The 24698-nt window shown below is 28.5% G+C and overlaps 5 protein-coding genes across 5 annotated transcripts in view; 4 read left to right on the top strand and 1 right to left on the bottom strand.

Moving 5' to 3' along the window:
* Nucleotides 1-24698, top strand: part of LOC134827668 (large ribosomal subunit protein P2-like) — a 131751-nt gene that overhangs the window by 13175 nt on the left and 93878 nt on the right. The window lies entirely within an intron of this gene.
* Nucleotides 130-1419, top strand: LOC134827357 (cilia- and flagella-associated protein 73-like). Its single transcript, XM_063839957.1, has 4 exons — nucleotides 130-242; nucleotides 319-565; nucleotides 625-753; nucleotides 817-1419. The coding sequence occupies exons 1-4, from the start codon at nucleotides 130-132 to the stop codon at nucleotides 1372-1374; spliced, it is 1047 nt and encodes a 348-aa protein (XP_063696027.1). The 3' UTR covers nucleotides 1375-1419.
* Nucleotides 2572-4434, top strand: LOC134837953 (vanin-like protein 3). Its single transcript, XM_063853350.1, has 4 exons — nucleotides 2572-3305; nucleotides 3363-3654; nucleotides 3706-3841; nucleotides 4403-4434. The coding sequence occupies exons 1-4, from the start codon at nucleotides 2572-2574 to the stop codon at nucleotides 4432-4434; spliced, it is 1194 nt and encodes a 397-aa protein (XP_063709420.1).
* Nucleotides 5614-8047, top strand: LOC134837952 (uncharacterized). Its single transcript, XM_063853349.1, has 6 exons — nucleotides 5614-5672; nucleotides 5808-6571; nucleotides 6632-7147; nucleotides 7202-7269; nucleotides 7454-7942; nucleotides 7997-8047. The coding sequence occupies exons 1-6, from the start codon at nucleotides 5614-5616 to the stop codon at nucleotides 8045-8047; spliced, it is 1947 nt and encodes a 648-aa protein (XP_063709419.1).
* On the bottom strand, nucleotides 11722-24064 carry LOC134838382 (cyclin-dependent kinase inhibitor 1). Its single transcript, XM_063853900.1, has 3 exons — nucleotides 23363-24064; nucleotides 22849-23285; nucleotides 11722-12534 (listed from the first exon to the last, which is right to left on the bottom strand). The coding sequence occupies exons 1-3, from the start codon at nucleotides 23506-23508 to the stop codon at nucleotides 12401-12403; spliced, it is 717 nt and encodes a 238-aa protein (XP_063709970.1). The 5' UTR covers nucleotides 23509-24064; the 3' UTR covers nucleotides 11722-12400.

Here is a 24698-nt window from a genome sequence, read left to right as displayed (position 1 = left end):
ATGGAAACCATGACTTTTTACTTTTAACTCCAAATCTCAACAGGTTATTTAAAAAAGAAAGCGTTTCTATGGATACCTTATTCTACTGTTTTGTTTAACACAAGAAATATTTTTTGAGAAATCATAAAAATGCCTCGTAAAAAGCCTACCACGAAATTAGGAGTTTATGGAAAATATGATTTCAATCCTGAAAAAGCTGTTGAACTCTTTTTTGAATCTAAATTGCAAAATTCTTTTTATATGTAAGTTTCGAATTATTATCTAATAATTTTGTTCTGAGCCTTGAATCATAAGTGTAACATATATGCATTAATTTAGCAAAAAGCCTGCTTGGGATTGTCCACGTGAAGGATTTGAGCTTTCTGGAATCCAAAATGAACGAGAATTGTTTAATGTGTCACGAGAACAAGAAGAGATGCGTGCAAAAGCGACGAAAGCATCCAAAATAAATGAAAAAAGAATTTTGGAGATAAATGATGTTCAGGAAAGTTTGAGGCAACAATTTGTCGAAGTGAATGATTTCATTCAGAATTGCAAGGCAAAAGAAGCAGAAGCCCAAAAGAATGTAAAGTATTATTTTATTTATTATTTGAAAGGTTCAATGCTATGTCATAGTTTTTATAGATAACTGAAGAAAACGAAAAGCAGAAAGTGTTAAAACATGATATTGAGAAACTTAAAAAAGAAGTCGTAGAGTTGGCTGAATTTGAAACATCATTGCAAGAGATTGTTAAAAAATTTCAAATCTATGAAGTACTATCGTTAACATACCTCTTCAATTTTATCTTTTTTTTTAATTTTTGAATCTGTTTTTAGGATATCATCAACCAAGTAGTAAAAGAATCAGACTTTTTTGATAATGTAGATGATTTGATGGCAAAATGTGATGCTCTCATGCTTGCTCAAGTTGAAATTTCCGAAATGGAACAACAGAAGATCAAATCAGTCGAAGATATACGTCAACAAATGGTTCGTGCAACAAACAATGCTGCCCAAATAATCCTTTCGTTGGACAATGAACTAGATGAATTAGAACGTTCGTATTCGACTATCAAACAAGAAAGTCTGAAATGGGAAAAGATTTTAGCTACAACAAAAGATCACATCTCCGATAACGAACTAATTACCAACCGCTTGTTAGATTCAATCAATCAACTTTACCGTCTATTGTGTAAGAGAAATGATGTAGAATCCAAGTTTTTACGTACAAATCCTGAAGCACAACTGGATTACATCAAAGACGAGATAGAAATGTTACAGAAAATATCATCATTAGCTCATTTGAAGTTACACAAGGAATTGAAAAGTAGCTCTGTAGCTGAGAAAGGTACAAAGTCGAAAATCAAAAATGCGTTCTTGCAAAAATACAAATAAAATGTATCTCGAAACGATTATTTTTATGGGAATAATAAAATTAGCACGAGGCACATAATTAATCTTTTACGACAACTAAATGTTTAATGTTTAAAAAAAATACCCGTGATACTCAATAGTGTTTTTCCGATGCTCGGTTATTTTAGTTTACTTTTAACAATTGTTCACACAACGTGTGTGTTAATACGTATTAAATGAAGAGTGTTCACTTTTTTTTTAAATCTCTGATACGTTAAGCAAATTTTAAGAGAAGTGTCTCGTCAATTTTAAAACATATCATAAACATTATTTTTTTTCGATGCAAACGAAGGTCTTCAATTAAAGCTAAGCAAAGCAAAGACCATTAATAAGAACATACGAATGATTTGTTGTATTAATAAATTTAAATACATCATGAAATTGTTATTATTATTTGTATTGAGTGTTGTTTTTAGTGCAAAAATACAAGCTGTAAGTCAAATTAATCTTGAAAATTTCTTCAATTCGAACATTTTGATTTATTATCCTAAAATTATGTTGTCAAATAATCGATTTCCAACTTTTGCATGTTTTGGTACAAAGCACTTTGGAGAAACGTAAAACGTAGATCTCTCCCAAGTCAAGTAATTATGCTTTAAGCCAACCATTTGAGATGAAATTAAGGGGATCGGCGGTAACTTTATTTTAGTTATCGATTCATCTTTATCTAAAGTTGTGTGTGAACTCTTTTTTAAACAATTAACCAAATGAATTCCAGATTTTCTTTGACCACAACGACATTTTTCCATATAAGTTTTGTACATTCCAGCTGATAAAAAAAATGATTCGCCGTGATTCGTGTACTCATAAGGACAAGTTGACTTTTTTTCTCCCTCAAACACTTCCTGAATGCGTTTGTCTACCCTGTCAGTTGAATAGAAGTCTGAAACTATAACGTCTCCCCATCGCTGTTTGTATTTGCTACGTGAATTATTTTCCAATTCGATCTGTTCGCCACTAAAACGGAGCATTTTTTAACATTAATAACTAATGGTTAAAAAACACTTACATTTTTCCATCTACTAAGTTTACAGATTGCTTTTTAGGAGCTGCTGGAGGAACACTTTCTTTTTTAGTTGACATTACGAAAAATACTGTTTTGTCTCTGATGCAATTAAACTACGCAACATTCATGGAAACATTATTTTAGCAACCAAACACTCCCTTTTTTTGTACCTAATGGAATGTTGTTTATCGTTTCAGAAATCAACAACTGATGATCCCGATTATATAGCGGGAGTCGTTTCATATACACCTGTTACATTTTCCAACAAGACAACAGTCGAAAAATTCGTGAAAGATAATTTAAAGAATTACTTAGATTTGATCGCATTTACCAATGGCAAAAACGTTGATATTTTGGTTTTTCCTGAAGGTACTCTCAATTATTGGGGTCTCGAAAACAATCGCACATTATTGTTAGAAGGCGCTGTTGATGTTCCTGAAGTCAATAGTGTTAACGCTACGCCTGCCAAAGATCCTGAGCAAGGGGAAATTCTGCAAACAATTTCAAGAAAAGCTGCTGAACATCAAATGTATATTTTGATAAACCTTATTGAAGTATCAAAATGCATGCAAACCCATATCAGTGAAGAAGTACAGCTTCAAGGTATGGAATCAAACAATACTGATTTAACGCACGCTGAATCTGTTGTAGCAGAAAAAGAAGTAACTCAAGAGACAGTGAAAGAAAACGACTCGTGTGGCGAAGATGGATTCATGTTATTCAATACGAATGTTGTGTTCGACCGTAATGGAACTATTATATCTAAATATCGAAAATATAATTTATATAATGACCTTGCTGTTTCGATCGAAAGAAAGCCAGAAATAGCAAGTTTTACCACAGATTTCGGAATTCAATTCGGACACTTTATTTGCTTTGATATATTATTTAAAAAGCCTGCTATGAAGTAAAATAATGCAATTCAAAAGCTACAGTTCTTTTGAGTAATAGGTATATTTTTCAGACTCGTTCAAAACAATATTCGTCATATACTTTATCCAACACTATGGTTCTCTGAAACACCATTTTTGACAGCAGCTCAAGTTCAGGCAGCATGGGCAAATACCAACAATGTTGTCCTTTTAGCTTCTGGAGGAAATCTGGCAGATTGGGGTTCAAGTGGAACAGGAATCTACATTGGAAGACACGGAGCATCAAAAGTTCTAATGAGCCCAAATGGTGAAAAAAGAATTATTATCGATAGAGTTCCAAAGAATCCAGATATCACAGAGCTTGAAGGAAAAAATGATGTTAAGGTAGATATTATAATTTATCTCAAGGGTTTAATAAACTTTTTTTTCTTTTAGGAATTTTCTCCAATGGAAATGCAAAATTTTCATGTTAACATATTTGATGTCAAAGGCGTTCATATTCTTGAATCACCAAAAACTGAACATGTTTGCGAAGATTTTCTGTGCTGCTCGTACGAAATAACTTATAAAGGTATGCAGACTTCATTAAGCAAGGTATTATATATTTATTATTATTTTTACATTTTCTATTTTATTTTCTTAAACAACAACGTACCTTTCAGAAATTTTACACATACAAAGCTGCATCTGCATCTATATATTTATTATTATTTTTACATTTTCTATTTTATTTTCTTAAACAACAACGTACCTTTCAGAAATTTTACACATACAAAGCTGCATCTGGGATCAATGAACGAACGATTTCTCCCAATATTCCATTGAAAGAAGCATATTGTGCAATACTTGCTTGCACAGATGAAAGAGAACCAAAATCATGTGGCCATAGATTTCCTGATTACAAAGATGTAGATAGAGAACATTTTATTTTTGAATCTATTAAAATTGAAGCCAAGTTCGATATGAGTAACAATATGTCATTCTTAGCATCGCCCAATACTTTGGATACGTCTCTATTGCCATTGAAGGGAAAATTTTTTGATCTTAAAGTCCATTCTATTGATGAATATGAGTAATGTGAACGTATGTTCAAACCAAAACATAAAAATATTGTATTTTTCTTCATTTTTAGCAAACATTATCAAATCTATAATCTTCAGTTAAAGCAGAATATGACTTTAACGGACTTTTTGACGTTTGGAATCCATGCCAGAATATACACGGGAGCCGACAGTGAAGAAAATTTTGGGACAAAAACTTCAATTTCCATGAACGTTTTAACAATAGTTCTTTTATTGCTTGGTTATTTTGTCTTTCTCTAAATACATTGTATGAAAAGTTAAGGTTCTTTATAATAATGTTCTGAATAATATATTAATTTAACTAAAATTGAGAAACCTAACTACTATTAAGAAATACTTATCTATAACATTTAATTCTATACGTTGTAAGATAAAATAAAATAAGATACCATTAAATGGTATGAGGTTTTAACAGTAGCCCGAAATAAATAACAATATTAGAAAAAAATGTGTATCTTTGGTTTCTAAAATTAATATTTTTTTAAATTTTTTTTTCAAAATGATTTATAGATTTGTATTATATGTTCCATACGACAGTAAATTTTACAAGTAATTCGAATTCAGGCATAAAATTTCCCGACCTGAACTTGCGTCAGCGGCTCAAAGTTATGGAAAATCACGAAAAAATTAAATTCTTGGGAAAAAGGGTTTCAAATTTGTATCTTTTTTTTATACCTAAAAAAATTTTGAAAAAAATTGAAATTTTTCAAAAAAAAAAAAAATTGTTTTCTGGATTTTAACTGAGACGTGATAGAGAACTTTCAACTTTCCTGAATATGTTCATCATATTTTTGTAATACTGAAAGTTGTCCTGAATATGGTTTTTTTTTATAAAAAAAAACAATAATTAAAATAAAAATTTTCAAAATATGAAAAATTAATATCTGCTTGTCATTCCATGAGAGTTGTCCTGAGCAATACGTAATTTTATTCTGAAGTTTAAAACTTGAAGTTTATGAAAAATTATGGAAATTTTATTTGAATGTCTATTTGACGTTTTTTAAATTTCATTCATAAATTCATTAGCTTTTTAATCTACACGAACACCCCAAGTGAGTAAATGCATATCTTAGCAACCAATGCATAAACAATTCAAGGGCGGTGAGCATTTTGTTTTGTCATGTTCTACAAAAAAAAAAAAATATATTGTTTGTAAACTTAGAATTAAACTAAATTAAATAAACATAAAATAAGAATAAATTGTTTAAATGAAAACAATTATTTATTAAAATTTAATTTTTTAAATGATAAAAAGTTAAAAATGGAAGCGTTAAAGAAAAAGAGACCAAAATCTTCAAAGTCTGCAATGTTAAACGAAAGGTAAATTTATTGTTCATAACACAAACATATATATGTTAGTTACATAAATCACTTGCGACCCATTTTTTTCAAAAATTGATTTTTATGTTTCATTACCTACTTGTATATTTATGATAACCTTTTTCCAACTTTCAGACCAAAGTCAAAAACAGGCATATCTCCGTATGATCAAAATTACCGCCCTCAAATTTCCCACTGTCAAAAGCATTTGATCGCTATGCACTTGACTGTAACGAAACTCAACAGATCTGAGCTAGAAGACAAATATCTTCAACTATGTGATGAAAATTACAAAATCAAGCATGACAATAAAGATTTGAATGAAAAACTAAAACTGTTATCGACGAAGATCATGCGTGTTTCATCTGCAAGCCTCACGATAAGAAGATTTAAGTCCGTTGATATGTTGTCACAAGGAAGCAGTAATCGAGAAAATCATGAAGATTGTGAAGACGGAAATGATATTCAGAAACCAAATTCAAAAAAAGAAAAACGTCAAGTACTGAAGGTTAAAAATGAACTGGATCGAGATCAATTTTTAGACGGTGTTTTGAATGTAATTCAAGGCGGAAGTCAAGACATTCAAGGGGGTAAACGAGTAAAAGCAGTAAAACAATCGTATATTGATCGAATTAGTGAGTTACAACAAGAGTTAGAGACAAAGAAAGAGGAATGCGATGAAATAAGGAATAAAAATTTCGATTTAGAAGTAAAATTGAAGGAAATGGATGCTAAAATGTTCGAAGAAACGAAAAAACTCGTAGTTGCTAATATGGAAATCAAGAGTATCAAACGAAAAGCTGAAAAATATGAGTTGCAAGTAAAACACTTGAAGCAAGAACGACGCGAATTAGAGAGAAAACTTGAAACAACAATTGAGAATGAGAAAAAACGTTATGGTAAGAAATGTTTGTTTCATATATTCATGTAGGATCATTCTCATTAAAACTATTTTTTAGATGACTTACGTTCGACTCTAGATAATGAGAAGAACAAAATTGATCGTCTTGTCGAACAAAATGAAGAACTCGAAGCGAATCGTAAACAGATTCTCATGTTAAAGGAACAAATAATTCAACTGGAAAGTGAAAAAAGCTCGTTACGTGTTCAACAAGAAAATTTTACGAAACTTGTAGAGGAATCAGCATCCTACAAAGCGATTTTAGAAGATTTAACTTCACAAAATGATAGACTACGCCATGACATTGCACATGAAAAATCAGAACAACAAGTTATTTTTCATTCACAAGAACTCCTTTTGGGAAAACTTCAAAAATTACAAGATGAAAATGATGCCGCAACCGTAGAAAACGAAGGTCTGAAAAGCAAATTGGAATATTACATAAACGAAAATATATCATTAGAGCTGCGATTGAGGGATGTAGAACAAAGCAAAATCGAACTGTTACAACAGATAAAAAAAAGTCAAACTGCAAAGGTTGAAAATAGATGTGCTTCCGGAAAAGGCTCGAAAGGTATATAAACATTTTTTTTTCTTTTAATATTTATTGATTAAACACATTTAACAGAAAATATGAAAGAAAAAATCTTAACTAAGCTGAGTACCGTAACATTCGAACCATGGGATTCTGAAGTGGTGAGTTCTTCGAGTTGTTATTCTGATAAAATTTAACGGTGAAGGGTTTTAAGTAGTTAAATTGTTTATCTGAGTTTGTAGTATGACGTCAGTTCGTATGGGAATTGATGGTTGTAAGATTTGAATCTTTTTTTTTCTCTGACATAACTTTTTCTAACAACTTTCTGATTTTCTATTTCAATAGAAAATTCGTAGTCGAACAAACTCTTTAAGTTCTAAAACAAGCAATGGCAGTAAATCGCAACCAAAAACGTTATCAAAGAGTGAATCTATTACTTCAATTACGAATTTTGAGAAAGTGCCTGTAGTTACATTGCAAGTTCCAACACCATCCAAAAATTATCAGAGCAAAAAACCTCCGATCAAGACAAACGAAATAATGGTTGGAGAAAATAAAATTCAAGACAAATCAGATTTAATTGCTCGCCATTGTCGTGATGCAGAATTTTTTCGTGATTTGAGTCTTATACAACAGGCCATTGTAAACAGTAGTAGCCAAAATAGTCCAATTAAAAGTAAACAGGGTTTAAGAATTGACTTTACCTTAGATGATGTAACCATGACGGAAGATTTTACTGATATGACTCCGACAAAAGATTCAGTTCGTTCGAATCCGGGAGAACAGCATGATATGAGCATGCAGGCAGATATTGCAGCAAATTTGTTGATAAAAGTGAGATTTTTCATGTTTATTTACAAATCCATTTCTGATGTATTTTCATTTTAGGACATTAAAAAATCAGTTGGAATAGAGAAAAATGATGGTAAAAATATTTAAAGTACAAAATATTAAATGTTCCTATTGGTGCGATACAAAAACGAACATTACAGCTACATTAGCTGGAATATATTTATTCATTATATTATAGACGGTTCAATTGGATGTTTTGTGATAAATAAATGAAAAAGTTTAGTTTTAATTTTTAGTTTAGTTTAAATGTGCTAATTGATTTGATGTCGATATCTTTGATAGATTTTTCAGTTAATCAGTAAGTTTCCGCTTTTTTTCGTTGAGAGCTTCTATTTGTAAGAAGATGTTCAATTTCTTCTTTAGACTTTCCGTTAGTTTCTGGAACAGCAAATATTACAAAAACAAAAGCTAATGATGCAGATAATGTAAAAATGGCAAATATCCCAACCAAAGCTATCGATTGTAGAATAGGATAAAATCCCATTGTCATACAGAACATCAAGAAGTAGCTGAACATCATATTGAACGACATTGCGACATGAGCAACTTTACTGTTGAAGACTTCTGCCATAAGAACAAACGTAATAGGTCCCAATCCTACAGCACAAAAACCAATATAAAGACTTGTGAAAAGGACGCTGAGATTCTTGAAACCATCAATATACTCATCACAACAATATTCAAAATAAAAATAAACGACCATAAAACAACTCATTACAATCATTCCAGCTGTCGATAACAAAAGGAGTTTTCGACGACCAAAAATATCGATTGTCATTACACAAATAAACGACGAAATAAGCATAGTTATTGCAACAATTAAAGAAATCACGTCAGAATCAAAAGTTGTTAAACATGAATCAAAATGATCGGAAAGAGTGAAAATCAAAGGATAAATGCCACTTGTGTGAAGAAAGATAGAAAGTCCAGTTACAATATACAATGATCGACGATTATCATGCCATAGATTACTCCATTCTGAAGCTTCTTCGACATTTTGAGGATTACCATCTTGTATATTGCGATTAATAGCACTCATAGCATCAAATGTCCTTCCGTAAAGCTTTTTCATGGCACTAATAGCTCCATTAATTTCTTGTTTTTTAACCTAAAAAATACCATAAAAATTTATAAAATGTGTTCACTCAATTTTTTTTTTTTTTTTTTTATTTTTTTTCACTATTTTTTTGTATATACATATATATTTATTTTCATTTTCATTATTTTGCCAATTGCCTTTTTAATTTCACAGTTTTCAAAAATGTTTCAAGACATTTTGAACATTTTAGATTTAAAATGAAAAAAAAAAATTATATGTAAAAAAAAGAAAAAAACAAAATTTAAATGAAAATACAATAAGTATAAATTTGGTAATGAGAAAAAAATGTGAGGGAGTTACTTTGTTTCGACATAGCTGAATGAAAGTACTGAAAACTAAACAAATGATGAAAAAATAAAACGCAAAGCTAAACATTCAAATAAATGCTAAAAGCGAAGAAAAATAATCAAAAGAAAAAAAAATGAGTTAATATACGATAAGTTTCTTATATAGAAATTACCAAGTGCATTGGAGACTCCGGCAAAAATATTAAGCCAATCCCGTAAGCTATGATCATGAAGGAACAAATTAAATTCATCTGAAATATGTTTGCAAACAAGCCTATTCCGTAAACGAATGAAATTCCAGCATATTGCATAAAATAACACCAGGCCAGTAATCTTCCTCGAATAGTTTTTTCTGCAATTTCATTCACGTATATCGGAATTGTTACAGAATATGCTCCAACTGACAATCCGACGAAAAATCTTCCAGTTAGAATCATAATTTCAGTTCGAGCAAATAATGTTGATATCCATCCAAGTGTTATTGGAAAAATGAAAATGAATTGAGTTCCTTTTGTTCCCAAATGATGAATGATGTTTCTCATGAAGATGCTGATTAGCATAGCTCCGATTGACAAAACGGAAATAATCCATATAAATGACATTTGTGATACGCAAAACCGTAGTTCGCAATCTTCCTGCTGTTTGGGTGTTTTTACATCAAATATTAACTTATGATAAACAGCAGATGACCATCCAAATGCTGTTCCAGATATAAAAGATCCAAAACAAGCTAAAAAAGTTGAAAAATATTGACCACTATACTCTCTCAAATTAGAAGCTATAAGTCGCGACATTATTAAAATGTGAACTTATCTCTTTTACTGCCTCTCTGCTACTAAAAAGTTGATTAAGCTTTGATTTCATTAAGTTAGAATTAACTGTCAGTCAAATGATAACATATCTTTGCATAGAGAGCAACCAAAACATTCGAAAATGATTGATGATGGTTATTATTATATTTAAATATCCATGAAGCCACAATCTTAAATAAAACAAATAATTTTTCTTATCTTTAGCAATTGTGTTGCCAATGTTTTCACGCTTTATTTATTTATTCGTTTATTTTATTTTTTATCTTATAAAATTATAGTATTTTTCTTCTATTAATTTATATAATATTTTACCTAATATAAAAAAAAAATTTAAGGGTCATATATTTAAATCAGTTTCATACAATTTTACTTGAATCACGTTCATTACCTACCTGCGAAAAGAGAAAATGTTAAATGAAAAATTAAATTTGTACAAAATTTAAAATACTTGTTTTAAGATACATGTAGGTAAATTCAAAAGTTTGTATATATGAGCACATATTTTAAACAACACTGTGATGAAGACATAACACAGTGCAAAATTATAATTACGTCAAAAACTTTAAGTGCAAATCAAACCAGGTGTAAGTTAAAAACAAACAATAAAATATAAGCAAAAATTCAAATAAAAATTATTAATCTACATTTTTTATGAAACGAGTGCTTGACATCTTTTAGATAATTTCTACCAAACAAAAGAACACACTTGAATATTTATTCAGTAAGTGTAAGTTTTCATGCAATTTTAGTACGCATAGATTTGTTTGTGTTACTATAAGAATTTGTACAAAAAGTATAAAAATTAAACTAAAATATTAATATTTAATTAAAAATTCGTGATATAAGAGGAGATCATCACATTAGCGATTATCACAATCACGATTACATGCTAAAGTTAATACCTATTATTATTTTTCATAAAATATATTATTATATTTAAGAAAATATTCTTGATTGTTATATATTATATATTTTGTTATAAATACATAGTTGATTCAAGTTAAAATGTATGTTGAAAGTTGTATACGTTTTTAAAAAATTGAAACGTAAGTTCAAGTTTCTTGAAAAGAGAAAAATGAAATTACGTTTGAATTTTAAGAGAAAGCTCAATAAACTAAAAAGAGAATTGAATATATAAAGTATTTATGATACTTTATAGTATACTTTATAGTATTATAAAGTATGCTATATCGTAATAAGGTTGTTGGGCAATGTTCATTCTAGAATAAAAAATTATTAAAAAAAATATAAGAATGATCGTTGGCCAACAAAAATTTTAGATTAAAAGTTAAATTTTTTTTTCTTTTTCATTTCATAAAATTTGATTAACCTATAGCACTTTGCTCAAATGGTTGGGCATGATAAGTTTATGATTGTTTAAAATTAATATTTTATATTGTTATTTGATTTAAAAATATTGAACGAAATTTATATCAAGAGTCAATTTTATTAACTCACACGTCAAATAATTTTAGAAGAGTGACGTGCCAAGTTTTTAATTGATTTGGAGGAGGTATTGATAGTTTATGGATATGTTTATGACTGAAATCTTATTGTGATGTATTGAAAAGTTTTATAAATCGTTTATTGTTTTCTTATTATCATGCTTGAGCCTGATTTGAGCTATACGCTACTTTAAAAAAAATTATCAAAAAAAAATCTGTGATACACTTTTTTTTCAAAACAAAAGTATAAGCTTCAATTATCATCATTATTTTTGCAAATCCTGTCCCATTGTCCTCACATTTTTATGTCATGTAACCAAAGTATTTAAAACTAGTTGCCACGACAAAAAAATCTCTCATTCTTATCTCTATCTTATTTCACTATGTACATTAATCGTGTTGGGTTTATTCAAAGAACGCAATAGCAAAACAATTTTAATATCATGTGAAAGAAGGTCTTGCTAATTAAAGGCTTTGTGTTGTTCGTTTCTTAACTACCAATAGCAAGTGCAATAATCATAAATTTAATGCATTTTTTTCTCCTCTTCTTTATCCTTCTTTAGTCAGTAGTTAAATACATATTACATACATTGATAGTAAAATTGTTGTGCTTCTGTTTTTCTCTTGAATATACTTTACTTATGTTACTTTAAACTTAAGCTATGTATATTCAAATAGAAAGCTCTTTAAGTGTGTATAATATTATGTCTTATAATCTATCTCTTATATACTTAAAGAATAATAATTATTATTATTGTACATTTTCCATTAAATTAGTTGCTTTTGGTACTGACGGTTCATTGACTTAACGATGGTTTATGGCTGCTACTTGATCTCCGCGTCATGTATTGAGATATCAATGGATTGTGGCTTGATAATTTTTTGGCAGAGGATGATGTTGTCAATGACTTTTTCTTTTCTGGTAAGAAATCTGCAAAGAGATAAATAGAATCAAAATAAATAAAAATGTTTGTATTTTTTAGAAGCATCGTTCAACTTTATGATGTGTAAGGCCACACACCATCTAAGGATATTTAACGCATAACTTGTCAATATTATTTTTGGTCGATTGTCAACTGACTGAGCAATTTTTGTCACTTTAACAGCTGATAAATGAGCTTATTTTTGTAATTTTATCTCTTCTTTTTGCTTTTTGCTTTATTTGCCAAAAAAAAAGAAAACATCGACAGATGTTGTAAACAATATGCAAAAGACTTTTAATTGGAGTTTGTTCACTTTTTTTCTTATTTTTTTGACAAAAACCCATCAGTTTCTCCCAACTACCAAATTTATAATCACCCACACTGCCAAAGAGTACAGGATGCTCACAAACTTAGTTTGTCATTGATGTCTGAGAATGTGTAAAATAATATCTTAAACGTTCGATTACCTTTTTTTTTACATGTATTTTTTTTCTTCAATGATGTTAACATTAAGCAAAAAATGCATGAAATTATTGTTAGGATAAAAGCAAATAATTGGTAAAGATCGATAACTATCAATCAAACACTTGTAAACTCTCTTAGACAGAGACCATATTGCACGCATAAGAATTTGTTTTTACAGAATACAACTTACAACAAGATTGACGAGAATTACTATAGAAATAACAATAATAAGACGATAATAGCTCAAGTTCTCTGAATACTTTAAATTTTATTTTAATTGGTTAATTGGAGAAATTTATGAAGTATTTATCTCCTTTGTCAGATTTCTTTTTTTCATTTAGACAACTACCAAATATTATAATTTGATGGAACTTAAAATGGTATAAAAGTTCGGATAACATGAATTATACCTTTTTTTAAATATTTTTTTTAGTCCTATGTTACATATAAATGTCAAGAAAATGCCTCGTCATCTAGTTACATATATTTTTGATTGAAAAACAATTAAAGCTCTTTACCTTACGCACTAATCGATCATTTAGACGTGATTTAATACTTTGAAGATTTGAAACAATTAATAAGAGTCTCATATTCTTTGATTTTGAACCTCTCTCTCACGTAACTCTGAATTACGCACCTAAAAATCAGCTACCTGACTCTTTTTTACACGATAAATATTGTCTTTTTTTCTTTGTAAATATAGAGAAACATACAGAAGTTGTTGTCCTAAGATGATTGGACCGCATGAATAAAATTAAAGTCATTAAATATTCACGCGCCAAAATTTAATAAAAACAACGCGGATAGTTTTGCCCAAAAACAGCGTGTTGTTTACATTGGCACACAAATCCATATTCACCTTTAACGATTATTTTTAACCGACGTTTTTAATTTATTCGCTTCATGTGAATTCGAAACTATGCTGGCCGAAAAATTCATTCGTTGATAGTATTCTTTGTATATCAATTTACGTGTTTATCTGTTAAATTGTGGTCTACTGATCAACTTAGACACGAGACACCTTCGATAATTTTAGGCGTAAACACATCATTAAAGAATGTAAAAAGTGATAATGATCTTTCATGGCTAAACATTTATTAAAATTGCAGATGTTACGTCGGATCGTAAAATAGGCATAAAACCACAATTTTCGTTCTTGTATCCTTTTTCGTTTCCTCTAAATTTAAATGCAATGTAAAATAGGTTTGCCATCCATCAGAACGAAATATGAAAATGTTCTTATTTAATTAGGATCTTTTGTTTTAGAGTTTGACTCGTGCTCGTGTGCCTTACTTACAACATTTTAATAATGACATCTGTAATAGTTATTTTTTGTTTATGTTTTTTTTTTGTTTAAAGAACGACAGATGGAACTGTGACATGACACACGAATTCTTAATTAGGTATTCATCATAAAATTAGTGGGATCATTAAATTTGAGGTATTTTTTTTAACAATATCAACTTTGAGTACATTACAAATATAAAAAGTGAAATGTTAGTATCCGTCTATGTTATCAAATTAAGTGAGTAAAAAATATTTATAGAGCTGCAAAAAAGCACGATCGAAATGTGCTCAAAAATATTCAAATATGAAGGGAATAGGTACAATACAAAAATATATTGTATTGCATTAAATGATGGTCTCGTGCTTTTTGACATATTTCGTTTGACGCATTTACATATTTTGGTCGTTTAAATACTATTGTTTATAAATAAGCCATCGAGGGTGTTTTATTCTGTGCAATACTGAAATGCATTTTTTTATGAATATGTTAAAATGATCATTAATATTGAATGTGCGCCGAATGCAAAAATGCATAAGGTTCTTGGTATATTTTTTCATTATCTACTATAAAATATCTGTAAAACGGCAGCAAGCACATTATTATGCACCTTTCCTATTGAAACACATGTTCTTTTAAGTCAACAATGCTGTTTATGTCAACCGCAGATGTTGAGGAATTTTATATGAAACAATATTTTTATTATTATTTTTTTAATCTTTATAATTTCCAAAATTTAGTTTTTAACATATAAGACAAAGGTGTTGTGACTTAATTAATGTACGAATAAAGAAAGAAATTTTGATATTGCTAGTTGATGATTATTATTTAAAAAAACTATATATTTTTTTCAACGAAAAATGCCATAAAAATATTTTGTAAAAACTATGTACCAACATAAATGAAATACAATAATCAAAAATATCCCATATATCAATTTACTTCTTATACAAAGGCGACTGTAAAAAAAATCCTTAACGATCCTTCTAAAATCTATATAATTTACAATAATACAAAAAAGTCCGACATTGACACATTTATGTACATTATAAAAAATATACAAATTATTATTTTACTTTGAATTCTGTCACGCATAAGATAAGATAGTAAGTTGATTTTGATTTCATTTGCATTCTTATAAAAGTTTAATTTTTATGTTAATAATTAGCTCGTATCTGGCGTACACAATAAAGAAACATTATTTTAAAATATTAAGAAAAAAACTTGATAAGAAAGAGATTGCAAAATAAACATTTTTATGATACAAGCATATGAACGTACAAACATTTGTGCAATTGATGTCGCAGAAACAAAATGCAAAGCAACTCATTATCGGACAAATGTGTAAAATTAACAATTTTTTATGATTTTTTATTACATTTTAAATTTTACCTTTTGACATCTGTTTAAGTAATTGAAATTAGAAAATAAAAATAAAAATGTCAATAGATCTTTTCATCCCCGTTATTTATGTCATTATTCTATTGTTATGACATAATAAACAATAGTGATTAAAAGCTGTTTTTTGTTAATATTGACAGATTTTCTATTGAAGAACTTTAAATACAAAGCTCAAGTATGACATGTTTCAGTCAATATATAGGAAAACAATAGAAATCATCAAGCAGGCTGCAATTATATTGCAATAGTTTTCGAGTAAACTATTATAAAAATAAATTGTAATTGATATCACAATTTTACTGCTATTTATACCCGTTATTTACATTGCACTAATATAATAACAATTTTTAAAAAATCAGACCAATAATTCACCACTTCCGGAATACATTTGCAATAAGGTAGGTAACTTAATCCTAATCATTTAAGGGTGATTTTTATTTGAAAATTAATAAATGAAAACTCTTTAAATTTTACCGTTGTTGTAAGAAAGTCAGAATTCATTATTCATTAATTTTCTAAAAATTGGGCATTGTTTGTTGAAGGTTGTCGTTATTGTCGCTATTTTAAAAAAAAGATACAAATGAAAATGAAAAAAAAAAAATCAATCGAAAAAAGGAACAATTAATAAAAAGTGAACAGATGTTTATTTTCTTTTATTTGACAGCAAGAATCGATAAAAGAATAAATATATAAAAATTTGTGTGATTTATTTTTTTTTTAAACATTATTGTTTTCTTACTTTTTTTAAAAATGTGTTATTCGATCATATATCACTTAAAGTTATTGACATTATTGAAAATTAAATGAATGTTGATTAAACATGCAATCTGACGATTGGTAAATTTCATTAATCGAGAAAAAAGTTCTTGTTCTCTATCGATTTTTAAAATATCCGTATTGATTCTCATTTCAGCTCAAAATGAACATCTATTTGATCGACAGTACGAATAAAGAGAAAAGGAAACTCATCTAAAAAGACAAAACACGGGAGTTACTTAAATTTCGATGAACGTTAAGAATCGTGTTAAATTTAGAATATGGGGATGAAGTGAAATTGATAATATAAATGGACGTTGTTATGGTTTAGTTTTCGTTATACACTTTAAGGTTACTTCAAAAACCGTTGAAAGCATATATGACGAAATGAATCAAAAACGTGGAGCATAAAGCATGACCAAACTACGTTAAAATATACCGCAGGATGATATGTGCAAGAGACCATATAGTTCGTTATTTTTCATTTAATATTTATGAATTCTAACATTTTTATGCTAATGTTTTTAATATTTTCAGACATATTCCAGATCAAGCAGTACTTTTTTACTTTGAAGAGCAACAATTATTTACAATTTACAATTTTTTAAACATTGGTCAATGTTTGACGAGATTATTAATGATATGTAAGAAACATAAAGAGGTAGATAACTAATAAGTTACACGAAAACTTGTCTCAGCGTCTAATCTAATTAATAAAACGTCATTTTAATTTTTTTTGATCTTATTCATATCAAACTTGTTACATACATCTGAAGCTTAAATCAAACTATACTTTTAAATATTTTAACATACGGAAAGAAGAAACAAAAAATTTCAATGAGCCTGTTCCAATTTTAAATTTGTAATTATGACAATTAGGCGCTATTTTTTCTATTTAAGAACCGTTTTGCAGGATATGTTAGAGTGAAAATAAAAAATCTATTTTATTTGCGTGTCATTTCACTTTTTTTCATCATTTTTTTTACACAAAAGAGGCATTAAATCAATTGCCCAGCAACACAGGACGACTGTATTCCTCTCATGTTGAATTAAAATAAATTATCAAAAATGTCTAACGAAATTTAACTCTACCTATATTAAATATAGTATCGACATGATCTTCTCATCTTTCATTTATCATGATTTTTGTTTGCTTTCTCGTACCTGTTCGTTCTTGCAACCAACCAAATATGATAAATAAACACGAATGTGTAAAAAAGGGAAAAATCAAATACCGAATGAATTTATAAAAAGGAGAACAAAACAAAACAAAAATGAACAGGTATCAACTTGTTTTTATATGTAAGCTTGCATCATCAGAAGTATCATATATTTCTCTTTATTAAAATTATTGGACAATGTCAGAGATATATGTATGTCAGCTCTAATGTAGGTGAATCATGTACAGAATATTGGTATAAGACGTTTTATGCGTTTTTTTTTATCGAATTTATTATATTCCTATATAAGATAATTTTTTATATATTTCTTTCAGAGGCAATAAAAATAAGGATTTTGAAAATGATTTGTACTGCGCTACCCATATACCCAATAAAAGTTTAGATTGAATTTGATCGAAACAAAGAAACGTTTTTGAATATCTAACACGCATAGTTCCTTCGTGTGGGTCTTTTTTATTGTTGAACTATAAAATTTACAATGACCATGTGTTTAATAGTAAACTAAAACTACATGGGTCTAAAATTAATACGAATAAAGAAAATACGTTAGAAACTCCTTCACTCTCTGTAATTATCATAAAATAATTCAGATCGTAAATCTAAGCATGTAGGTTATAAGCAGGTCATAAATTTTGTTCAGTTCCTTTTAATCTTTATTTTTTCTATTTTCAAATTTGATTTAAGAAAAAAATCCTCAGAATAAATATAAGGAACGACGGTTTAATGTGTAGAATTAACTTGTAAATAACAAATATCAGGAAAAAATATTGAACAAATGCAGTTGAATTAGATTAACTAAAGTCTGGATACCAAAGCGATAATTTATTATAAACGAACCGCAAATAGCAGGTTTTTGTTAGATTTTACCTTTTAATGGAATGAATTTCCTTTCAAAGAGTTCCGATTCAAATCATTTAGGATTTTTTTTATGTCTGTCTGAGCTCCTTTTTAAAAAAAAATTCCGTGTGGTAACAATTAACACTTCCCTGAGAATGAATTCTTGACTTCCATCATGGTTAGTTTAACTTATGCCAGACAGTTTTTTTTTAAAGTTCCATAAGAAAAATGGAACAGACACAAACAATAAATATATTTATTATATATCTACATCTATCGAATGCAATTTTAATATTCTAATCGCGATAGAACTACATAATATTAAAATAAAAAAAATTCTGACAATGAGCTCCATTAGTGGGCCAAAAACTCGCAGGCGAGAGGAATTTTAAATTTATCATACAGGACATCCTTATTTTTCATGCATCGAATATCGACTTATCTGAAAGTCAAAATTTTGTCAGACGTATCATATTAAATAAACATTTAACTTCATTACACACGAACTTTTGGAACAATTACCAATATTTTTAACAGACAGACACAATTTTTGTACGTACACTTATCGTTCATCCTCGTAAAAATGTTGACAAAACTCTTTGTATTATATTTTTTATTTCGAAAATAAATAACACACATTACTTAGCGATGACACAATAATAATACATATATTACTAACACACAGCCAAATTGTTTGACCTTCACTTAGAATTATCGTTTAAATGTCTCATCTCTTATCGCATCAGCCTGACATGACAAGAACGATTGTAAAAGTCACAAGTATTGTAAATCAAAATATTCGTTCGTATTTTTACGTGGTTTTATTTTTGGTTATTAATATAACGTAAGAAATATACGGAAAGAAAATCAGAATGTTTTCTTTTAATTCAGCTTTTTACTATTGTCGTAAATAAGCCTTATTTGTCATCTATCTATGTGTCATTCGTATGAGTCTTCAAAAAACAACAATAATAATAGTTTCGACCTTCAAAACTGTGAATAAACATTTAAAAACGTTCCGTTAAATTCGCGCCAATTTTAACCTAGATATACATAAAAATCACAAAATATTACGCAATACTTGTTTTTTTCTGTAGCTGTTTATGCATATCCATATAGATTGATGTCTGCTCCATAACTATTGACACACTTGTACTGAAAGATATATTCTTAACAATAATCGACACACATTTAAATGGATGTGTTTTGATTCATCTCGTTTTATTATTCAATTGTTGCTGTTCTTCAGAAAGTATTTATTGATTTTTAATGAAACAATTTATTTTTTATAAATTGATTTGAGGCAAACGGTCATCATAATGCAAATCGATGACATGACTTTGTAAAGTCTCGCCTAAAAAACGTGATAAAAAATATGCCGATGACTGATTTTCAAGGTTAAGGCGACTTTTTGCATTCAATTATAAGAATTGTGTTTTTAAGGTATCACAGTTCATTAAATTTTTATGATCTATATCTAATACTCATATTTCTCTTTAAAAAGGATGTGTCACAATATTCGCCGCCTACAATGACAGTTTATGTTAATCACATTGAAAAGAGTAGAAACGTGTGTTTGCGGTTTTGCAATGTCATTATTTTTCTGATCAGCTTTCTTAAATATATTTAGAAGATGATTAAACGAAATATGAAACGCTTTAATTCAAGACTATCGTTATAATACAAATAATAAATATATATCAGAAACCACAAACAAATAAGTTATCGCGTTTTCATTGAAAATACATTCAGATACGAACAAACGCACGAGAGACAAACAGCAACTAGAATCATCATCATCATCGCACGCGAACTATATATACAAATCTATATGTAATATAGTGAAGGAGTTTTCCCGCCAAAACTTTGCTCCGCTACGCCATGACAAAACACGTTTTTTTTATTTCGCGAAAGAGACGCGATTCGACTCGACGCGAATGAATGTGTATGCTTATTCATAATAATCTTCGTTAAAAACACGTTGTTGTTTTCGTTTTGTACTGTAATTTTATTCAGTTTCTGTATACTCTTTGTACGTCGAAGCGAACAAGTTTGCTTTGGAAGCTTTTCGAATATCGTCTATTAGATCAGTGCAATCGGAAGGAAATACGAGAAAACTAAATAGTCGACGTGAACAAATTAACTTAAGAAAATAATAAAAAAAAACTGAGGAAGCTTGATATCTCTATGCAAACACATTTTAACAAGAAAATGTTATTTGTCATAGGACAAAAAAAATAATAATAAGGAAGGAAGTTGAATATCTTTATCATTTTTTGTAACAATTCAAAAAAATATTTTAAGCTTAATAATTAATAAAAATTCTTAAGAGTTTGTCTTATTCTATAACATCTGGTCTAACAACAATATTGCAAATTTATTTTCATCATTTATTACGACCAAATACAAATGACATATGAATTTGAACTTTTACTTGATTTTGGAGCTCATGAAGATAAAAGCATTTTATTTGCAAGGAAAAAAGTGTTGACTACTACTTTTACGCAATAAACATCATTTTATGCTTTGTTATTTACATTCTTTTATATTTTTAACTCTTCTCGTATTTTTTTCGAAAGTATTATTTATCTCGTATTTCGCGTATGTTTTTATTCATCATATTTTTTATCTCGTCTCGTTCTTTAAATTTGCTGCTGTTGCTATGTTGTTACTTCTGCACTTACGTATGCACACATAAAACTTTGTTTATGTTCATTTAAAACTCAGATAGTGTAGCGTCTTGTTTGATACCCGCACAAATGATAAAAGTAAAACGAAAAAAGGAGGTAAAGAGTTGTAAAATACGTATCTGTCGTCGTCGTCAATAAATGCACAGGCAACAATATTAAGATACAACATAATATTTATTTATATTTTTTTTAACCACGTGTTCTTTTTCTTTTCGTTTTGCCACATTAAATAAAAGTTTGTTTAACGCACGACGACTAGCAGTTGTTTATTCATACAACAGAATTAATATTATTATACAAGATGTCTCCTTTACCAAATTTAAAATTTTCTTCTTCAATATACATACATATATTTTTTAACTCTCTGCAAGTAAATCAAATTTCAATTATTTGTCGTTCTGATTGTCATGCTAAGTGTTAAAAGACAAGTTAAGATGCATGTTTATAAAATCATAAAAAAATATGTAGATAACTAAGATTTCTATTTTTGACTTTGCTCTTTAAATACATTTTTTTTATCCTTTTATTTTATTAAAGCAAATAAATCTTTTAGTTTCTTCATGCACAAGCAAATATAATTTGAATTTTGATCGACATAGAAATCTACTTGTGTCGTTGTGAATGTATTAAAAAAATAAAAATCAAGTTGGATACTGGTTACTACCGAACGTACAATAGAGGAGATGATGATGATGATGATAATTGAAGTTGGACATAAAAACTCATTTAAATTTTGCAATTGTACGCTTCAGTAATTTAATGAAGAGGATAAAAAGCAAAGGAAAAATTATTTATCATCCAATTTAGGAAATGATGTATAGCAACGACGGACGTGTTTATGAATAGATTTTAGTTGCGGTGATTTGAGCTTTAGTTTTTTTTCATATCTTTCAATCTATACCTAACATTTGTTACTTATTTTGAATTGAGGTAATCAATATATACAAAAAAAAAACGGCGCAATGTTTACCATTGCACTCGAAACTTTAATTGTATAGAGCAAATATTAGTTTTTTTTTGTAAGATAAATTGATATATTTTTTGTTGTATGCAGAGATTGATATCGATGTTAGATTTGAATAAAAAAAAATTGATGATTTTTGTATTAATGAAAAAACCTTGTTGATTTACACTGAACTGAAATATAATTAACGAATGTATCATTTAAATGTTCGACGACCAAATAAGGAGAATGATTTATGGTTTAAAATGACGAAAAAGACTTTATTAATTTTTCTACTTTTTTTTCGTCATTTACGTTCAATAACTAGATCTTGAGAAAATGTTTTCGGTAATTAAAAAAAATATTTATATAACAATAAATGTTTGTCAAAAATAATGATAACTGCAGAATTTAAATACATAATACGTTTGAACGTTTCATCTGCTTTCAAATAAAGTAAAAAGTTGAACGCTCTCTTTTTTCGTTTTGATTTGTGACTCTGAGCAAAAGGAACACCTTGCCGTAATTACCTTGTATGCTCGTTTAAAAAGTAAATGTTTTGTTTTTAGGCTCATTGGTGCTTTTGAAAGAGTATAAAAATATGGAAAGCAATAAGAAAATAATAATAATCATTAAAAACCACGTTGGATTGAGAGCAGATGTCTTTTGAAAAGTTTTATTTTTTTACGTATGTTGCAGTTGTTTTTAGTTGAACGATGTGCAATAAATAGGTAATAACGAAAAGTTATAAAGGTTTCACTTACCAGTTATTTTTGGCTGTCGCTTTTCTTGATGCTTCTGAATGGGACTCGGAGTAGACAATCTTCGACTTGGTTTTGATTTTGTAAGGGAGCTACCGTTATCGAGGATAACAGGCTTGAATGCTGTGGGCTTGATTACTGATGGCGTTGTTGTATCACAGATTTTTTTGGTAGGTTCACGATAATTGTTGGCACGATCAGCGCGTTCATCCATTAGCTTTTCAGGACTATCAAAGTCACTGATGTCGCCGGAGCTTGTACTTTCGCTGTCGATATGACAAATAACGTGTGCTGCGTGTGTAAGTGCATAAACTGCTGGCTGAGGTTTTGTCGAGATCCATTGTAATCGCGAACTGTCTAATGGTCTTTCTTTTTGAAAATCGAAACCCCATTTTTCAGTTGCTTGTTTTTGCAATTTCCATAACTCTTGAGTTACGAATCTAAATAAATAAATGATGTTATACATTTTAAGGTTCTATGTCATAAAATAATAATAGAATGTAATGTGTTATCTTACTTTTTATTTTCTTCCTGATCGACAGTGCCGAATAAATTTCTTTTAATTTTAGCAGCAGCAAAACTAGGTTTTGGCGATTTCAGTATCACCTTTGATTGGACCTTGTACAGATTGGAAGTCTGAGGGCGTATCACACTTACACTCATTTTGGCACTTTCGACGGTCAATTGTTATTGAATCATTAAATAAGTTTTTTTTTGTAAAGTTAACTAATCTAAACTTTTTCGCTTATCTTAGGTTTTTTCTTTATCAAATGCAAAGCAACTTTTTATAATAAAACTTATATTTTTTTTACTATATGTATATGCGATTGTATGTGTACGATGTTGTTTGTATTTATTTTATTTATATTATTTTTGTGAGGCCAATAATTGAGGTTATTTTTTATTTATCATATATATTTTATAGTAAAATGTTCACAAATCTCATTATTTTATCATTGTATCAATGTAGTATGTATAAATACAATTTTTTGGTCGATATTTTCAATTTTGTTTATTTTTCATTTTCACCAATTATGGTATTCTTTTTAATTTTAATATTTTCGTTGGATTTATTCAATCTATTTATTTTAATATTGCAATAATATGGTAGTTTTATTTTATTTGATAGCTTATTTAGAGACAATTCAAGTAAAATTGACTTTAATCTTTAAATAAAAAAAAGTTTTTACGCGTTGAACTAACACGTCTGTCTCGATCAACGAACTGCGAACGAATGACGACAAGTTTGTCTGTATAAAACGTTGCATGGTAAAGCAATACTTAAAACACATAATATATATGTTTAAGTTATATGTTGTTCATTCATAAAAGTGTTCATTTGTAATCTGTTGGTATTTATTTAAATACATATTGTTGGTTGAGCATGAAATTCTTTAGTAAAATAACTGTTCAGAATCTAAAAAAAAAATTAAAATTAATTAATTTAATTTTGAAAAATTTCTTTTTTGTTTATAAATAAACAATTAAGGCATAATAATAAATTAAAAAATAATTAATAAATTTAATTTTGAATTTGTAATTGAAAATGTATATCTAATTGATTGCAAAATTTAGCAGAGTGCTAAAAAAATGTTTTGAGTCATAAATTTACAATTTAATTTTAATTATATTTGCGTTTCGTTTAACACGACAGCATTAATTTGCATTTAGACTCGACATAAACGACTGATGCAACATTTAAAACTAAATACGTTTTAATTGCATGTCTTTTGCATGTTCAGACGTATTTCTTCTTATCATTATGCCCCGAAACAAAAACAAAAGACGATAATCTGTTATCTTTCAATCGTTACTTTCACATTCATGTTTCTGCAGAAGAAGACATTGAACTT

The sequence above is a fragment of the Culicoides brevitarsis genome, chromosome 1 (assembly GCF_036172545.1).
Source record: "Culicoides brevitarsis isolate CSIRO-B50_1 chromosome 1, AGI_CSIRO_Cbre_v1, whole genome shotgun sequence".
NCBI classification, from domain to species: domain Eukaryota; kingdom Metazoa; phylum Arthropoda; class Insecta; order Diptera; family Ceratopogonidae; genus Culicoides; species Culicoides brevitarsis.
The sequence above is the reverse complement of the archived record's forward strand: the minus strand, read 5'-3'. Positions and strand labels throughout refer to the sequence as shown.

Bases quoted from the DNA above. Each gene is read 5' to 3' on its own strand.
- LOC134827357 (XM_063839957.1), top strand. From the start codon at position 130: ATGCCTCGTAAAAAGCCTACCACGAAATTAGGAGTTTATGGAAAATAT. The intron at 243-318 runs GTAAGTTTCGAA...GCATTAATTTAG, and splicing joins TTGCAAAATTCTTTTTATAT to CAAAAAGCCTGCTTGGGATT. The intron at 754-816 runs GTACTATCGTTA...ATCTGTTTTTAG, and splicing joins AAAAATTTCAAATCTATGAA to GATATCATCAACCAAGTAGT.
- LOC134837953 (XM_063853350.1), top strand. From the start codon at position 2,572: ATGGAATGTTGTTTATCGTTTCAGAAATCAACAACTGATGATCCCGAT. The intron at 3,306-3,362 runs GTAAAATAATGC...TATATTTTTCAG, and splicing joins TTTAAAAAGCCTGCTATGAA to ACTCGTTCAAAACAATATTC. The intron at 3,655-3,705 runs GTAGATATTATA...TTTTTCTTTTAG, and splicing joins AAGGAAAAAATGATGTTAAG to GAATTTTCTCCAATGGAAAT.
- LOC134837952 (XM_063853349.1), top strand. From the start codon at position 5,614: ATGGAAGCGTTAAAGAAAAAGAGACCAAAATCTTCAAAGTCTGCAATG. The intron at 6,572-6,631 runs GTAAGAAATGTT...ACTATTTTTTAG, and splicing joins GAATGAGAAAAAACGTTATG to ATGACTTACGTTCGACTCTA. The intron at 7,148-7,201 runs GTATATAAACAT...CACATTTAACAG, and splicing joins TTCCGGAAAAGGCTCGAAAG to AAAATATGAAAGAAAAAATC.
- LOC134838382 (XM_063853900.1), bottom strand. From the start codon at position 23,508: ATGAGTGTAAGTGTGATACGCCCTCAGACTTCCAATCTGTACAAGGTC. The intron at 23,286-23,362 runs GTAAGATAACAC...TTATTTATTTAG, and splicing joins GATCAGGAAGAAAATAAAAA to ATTCGTAACTCAAGAGTTAT. The intron at 12,535-22,848 runs GTAAGTGAAACC...ATCTCTTTGCAG, and splicing joins GCGACAGCCAAAAATAACTG to ATTTCTTACCAGAAAAGAAA.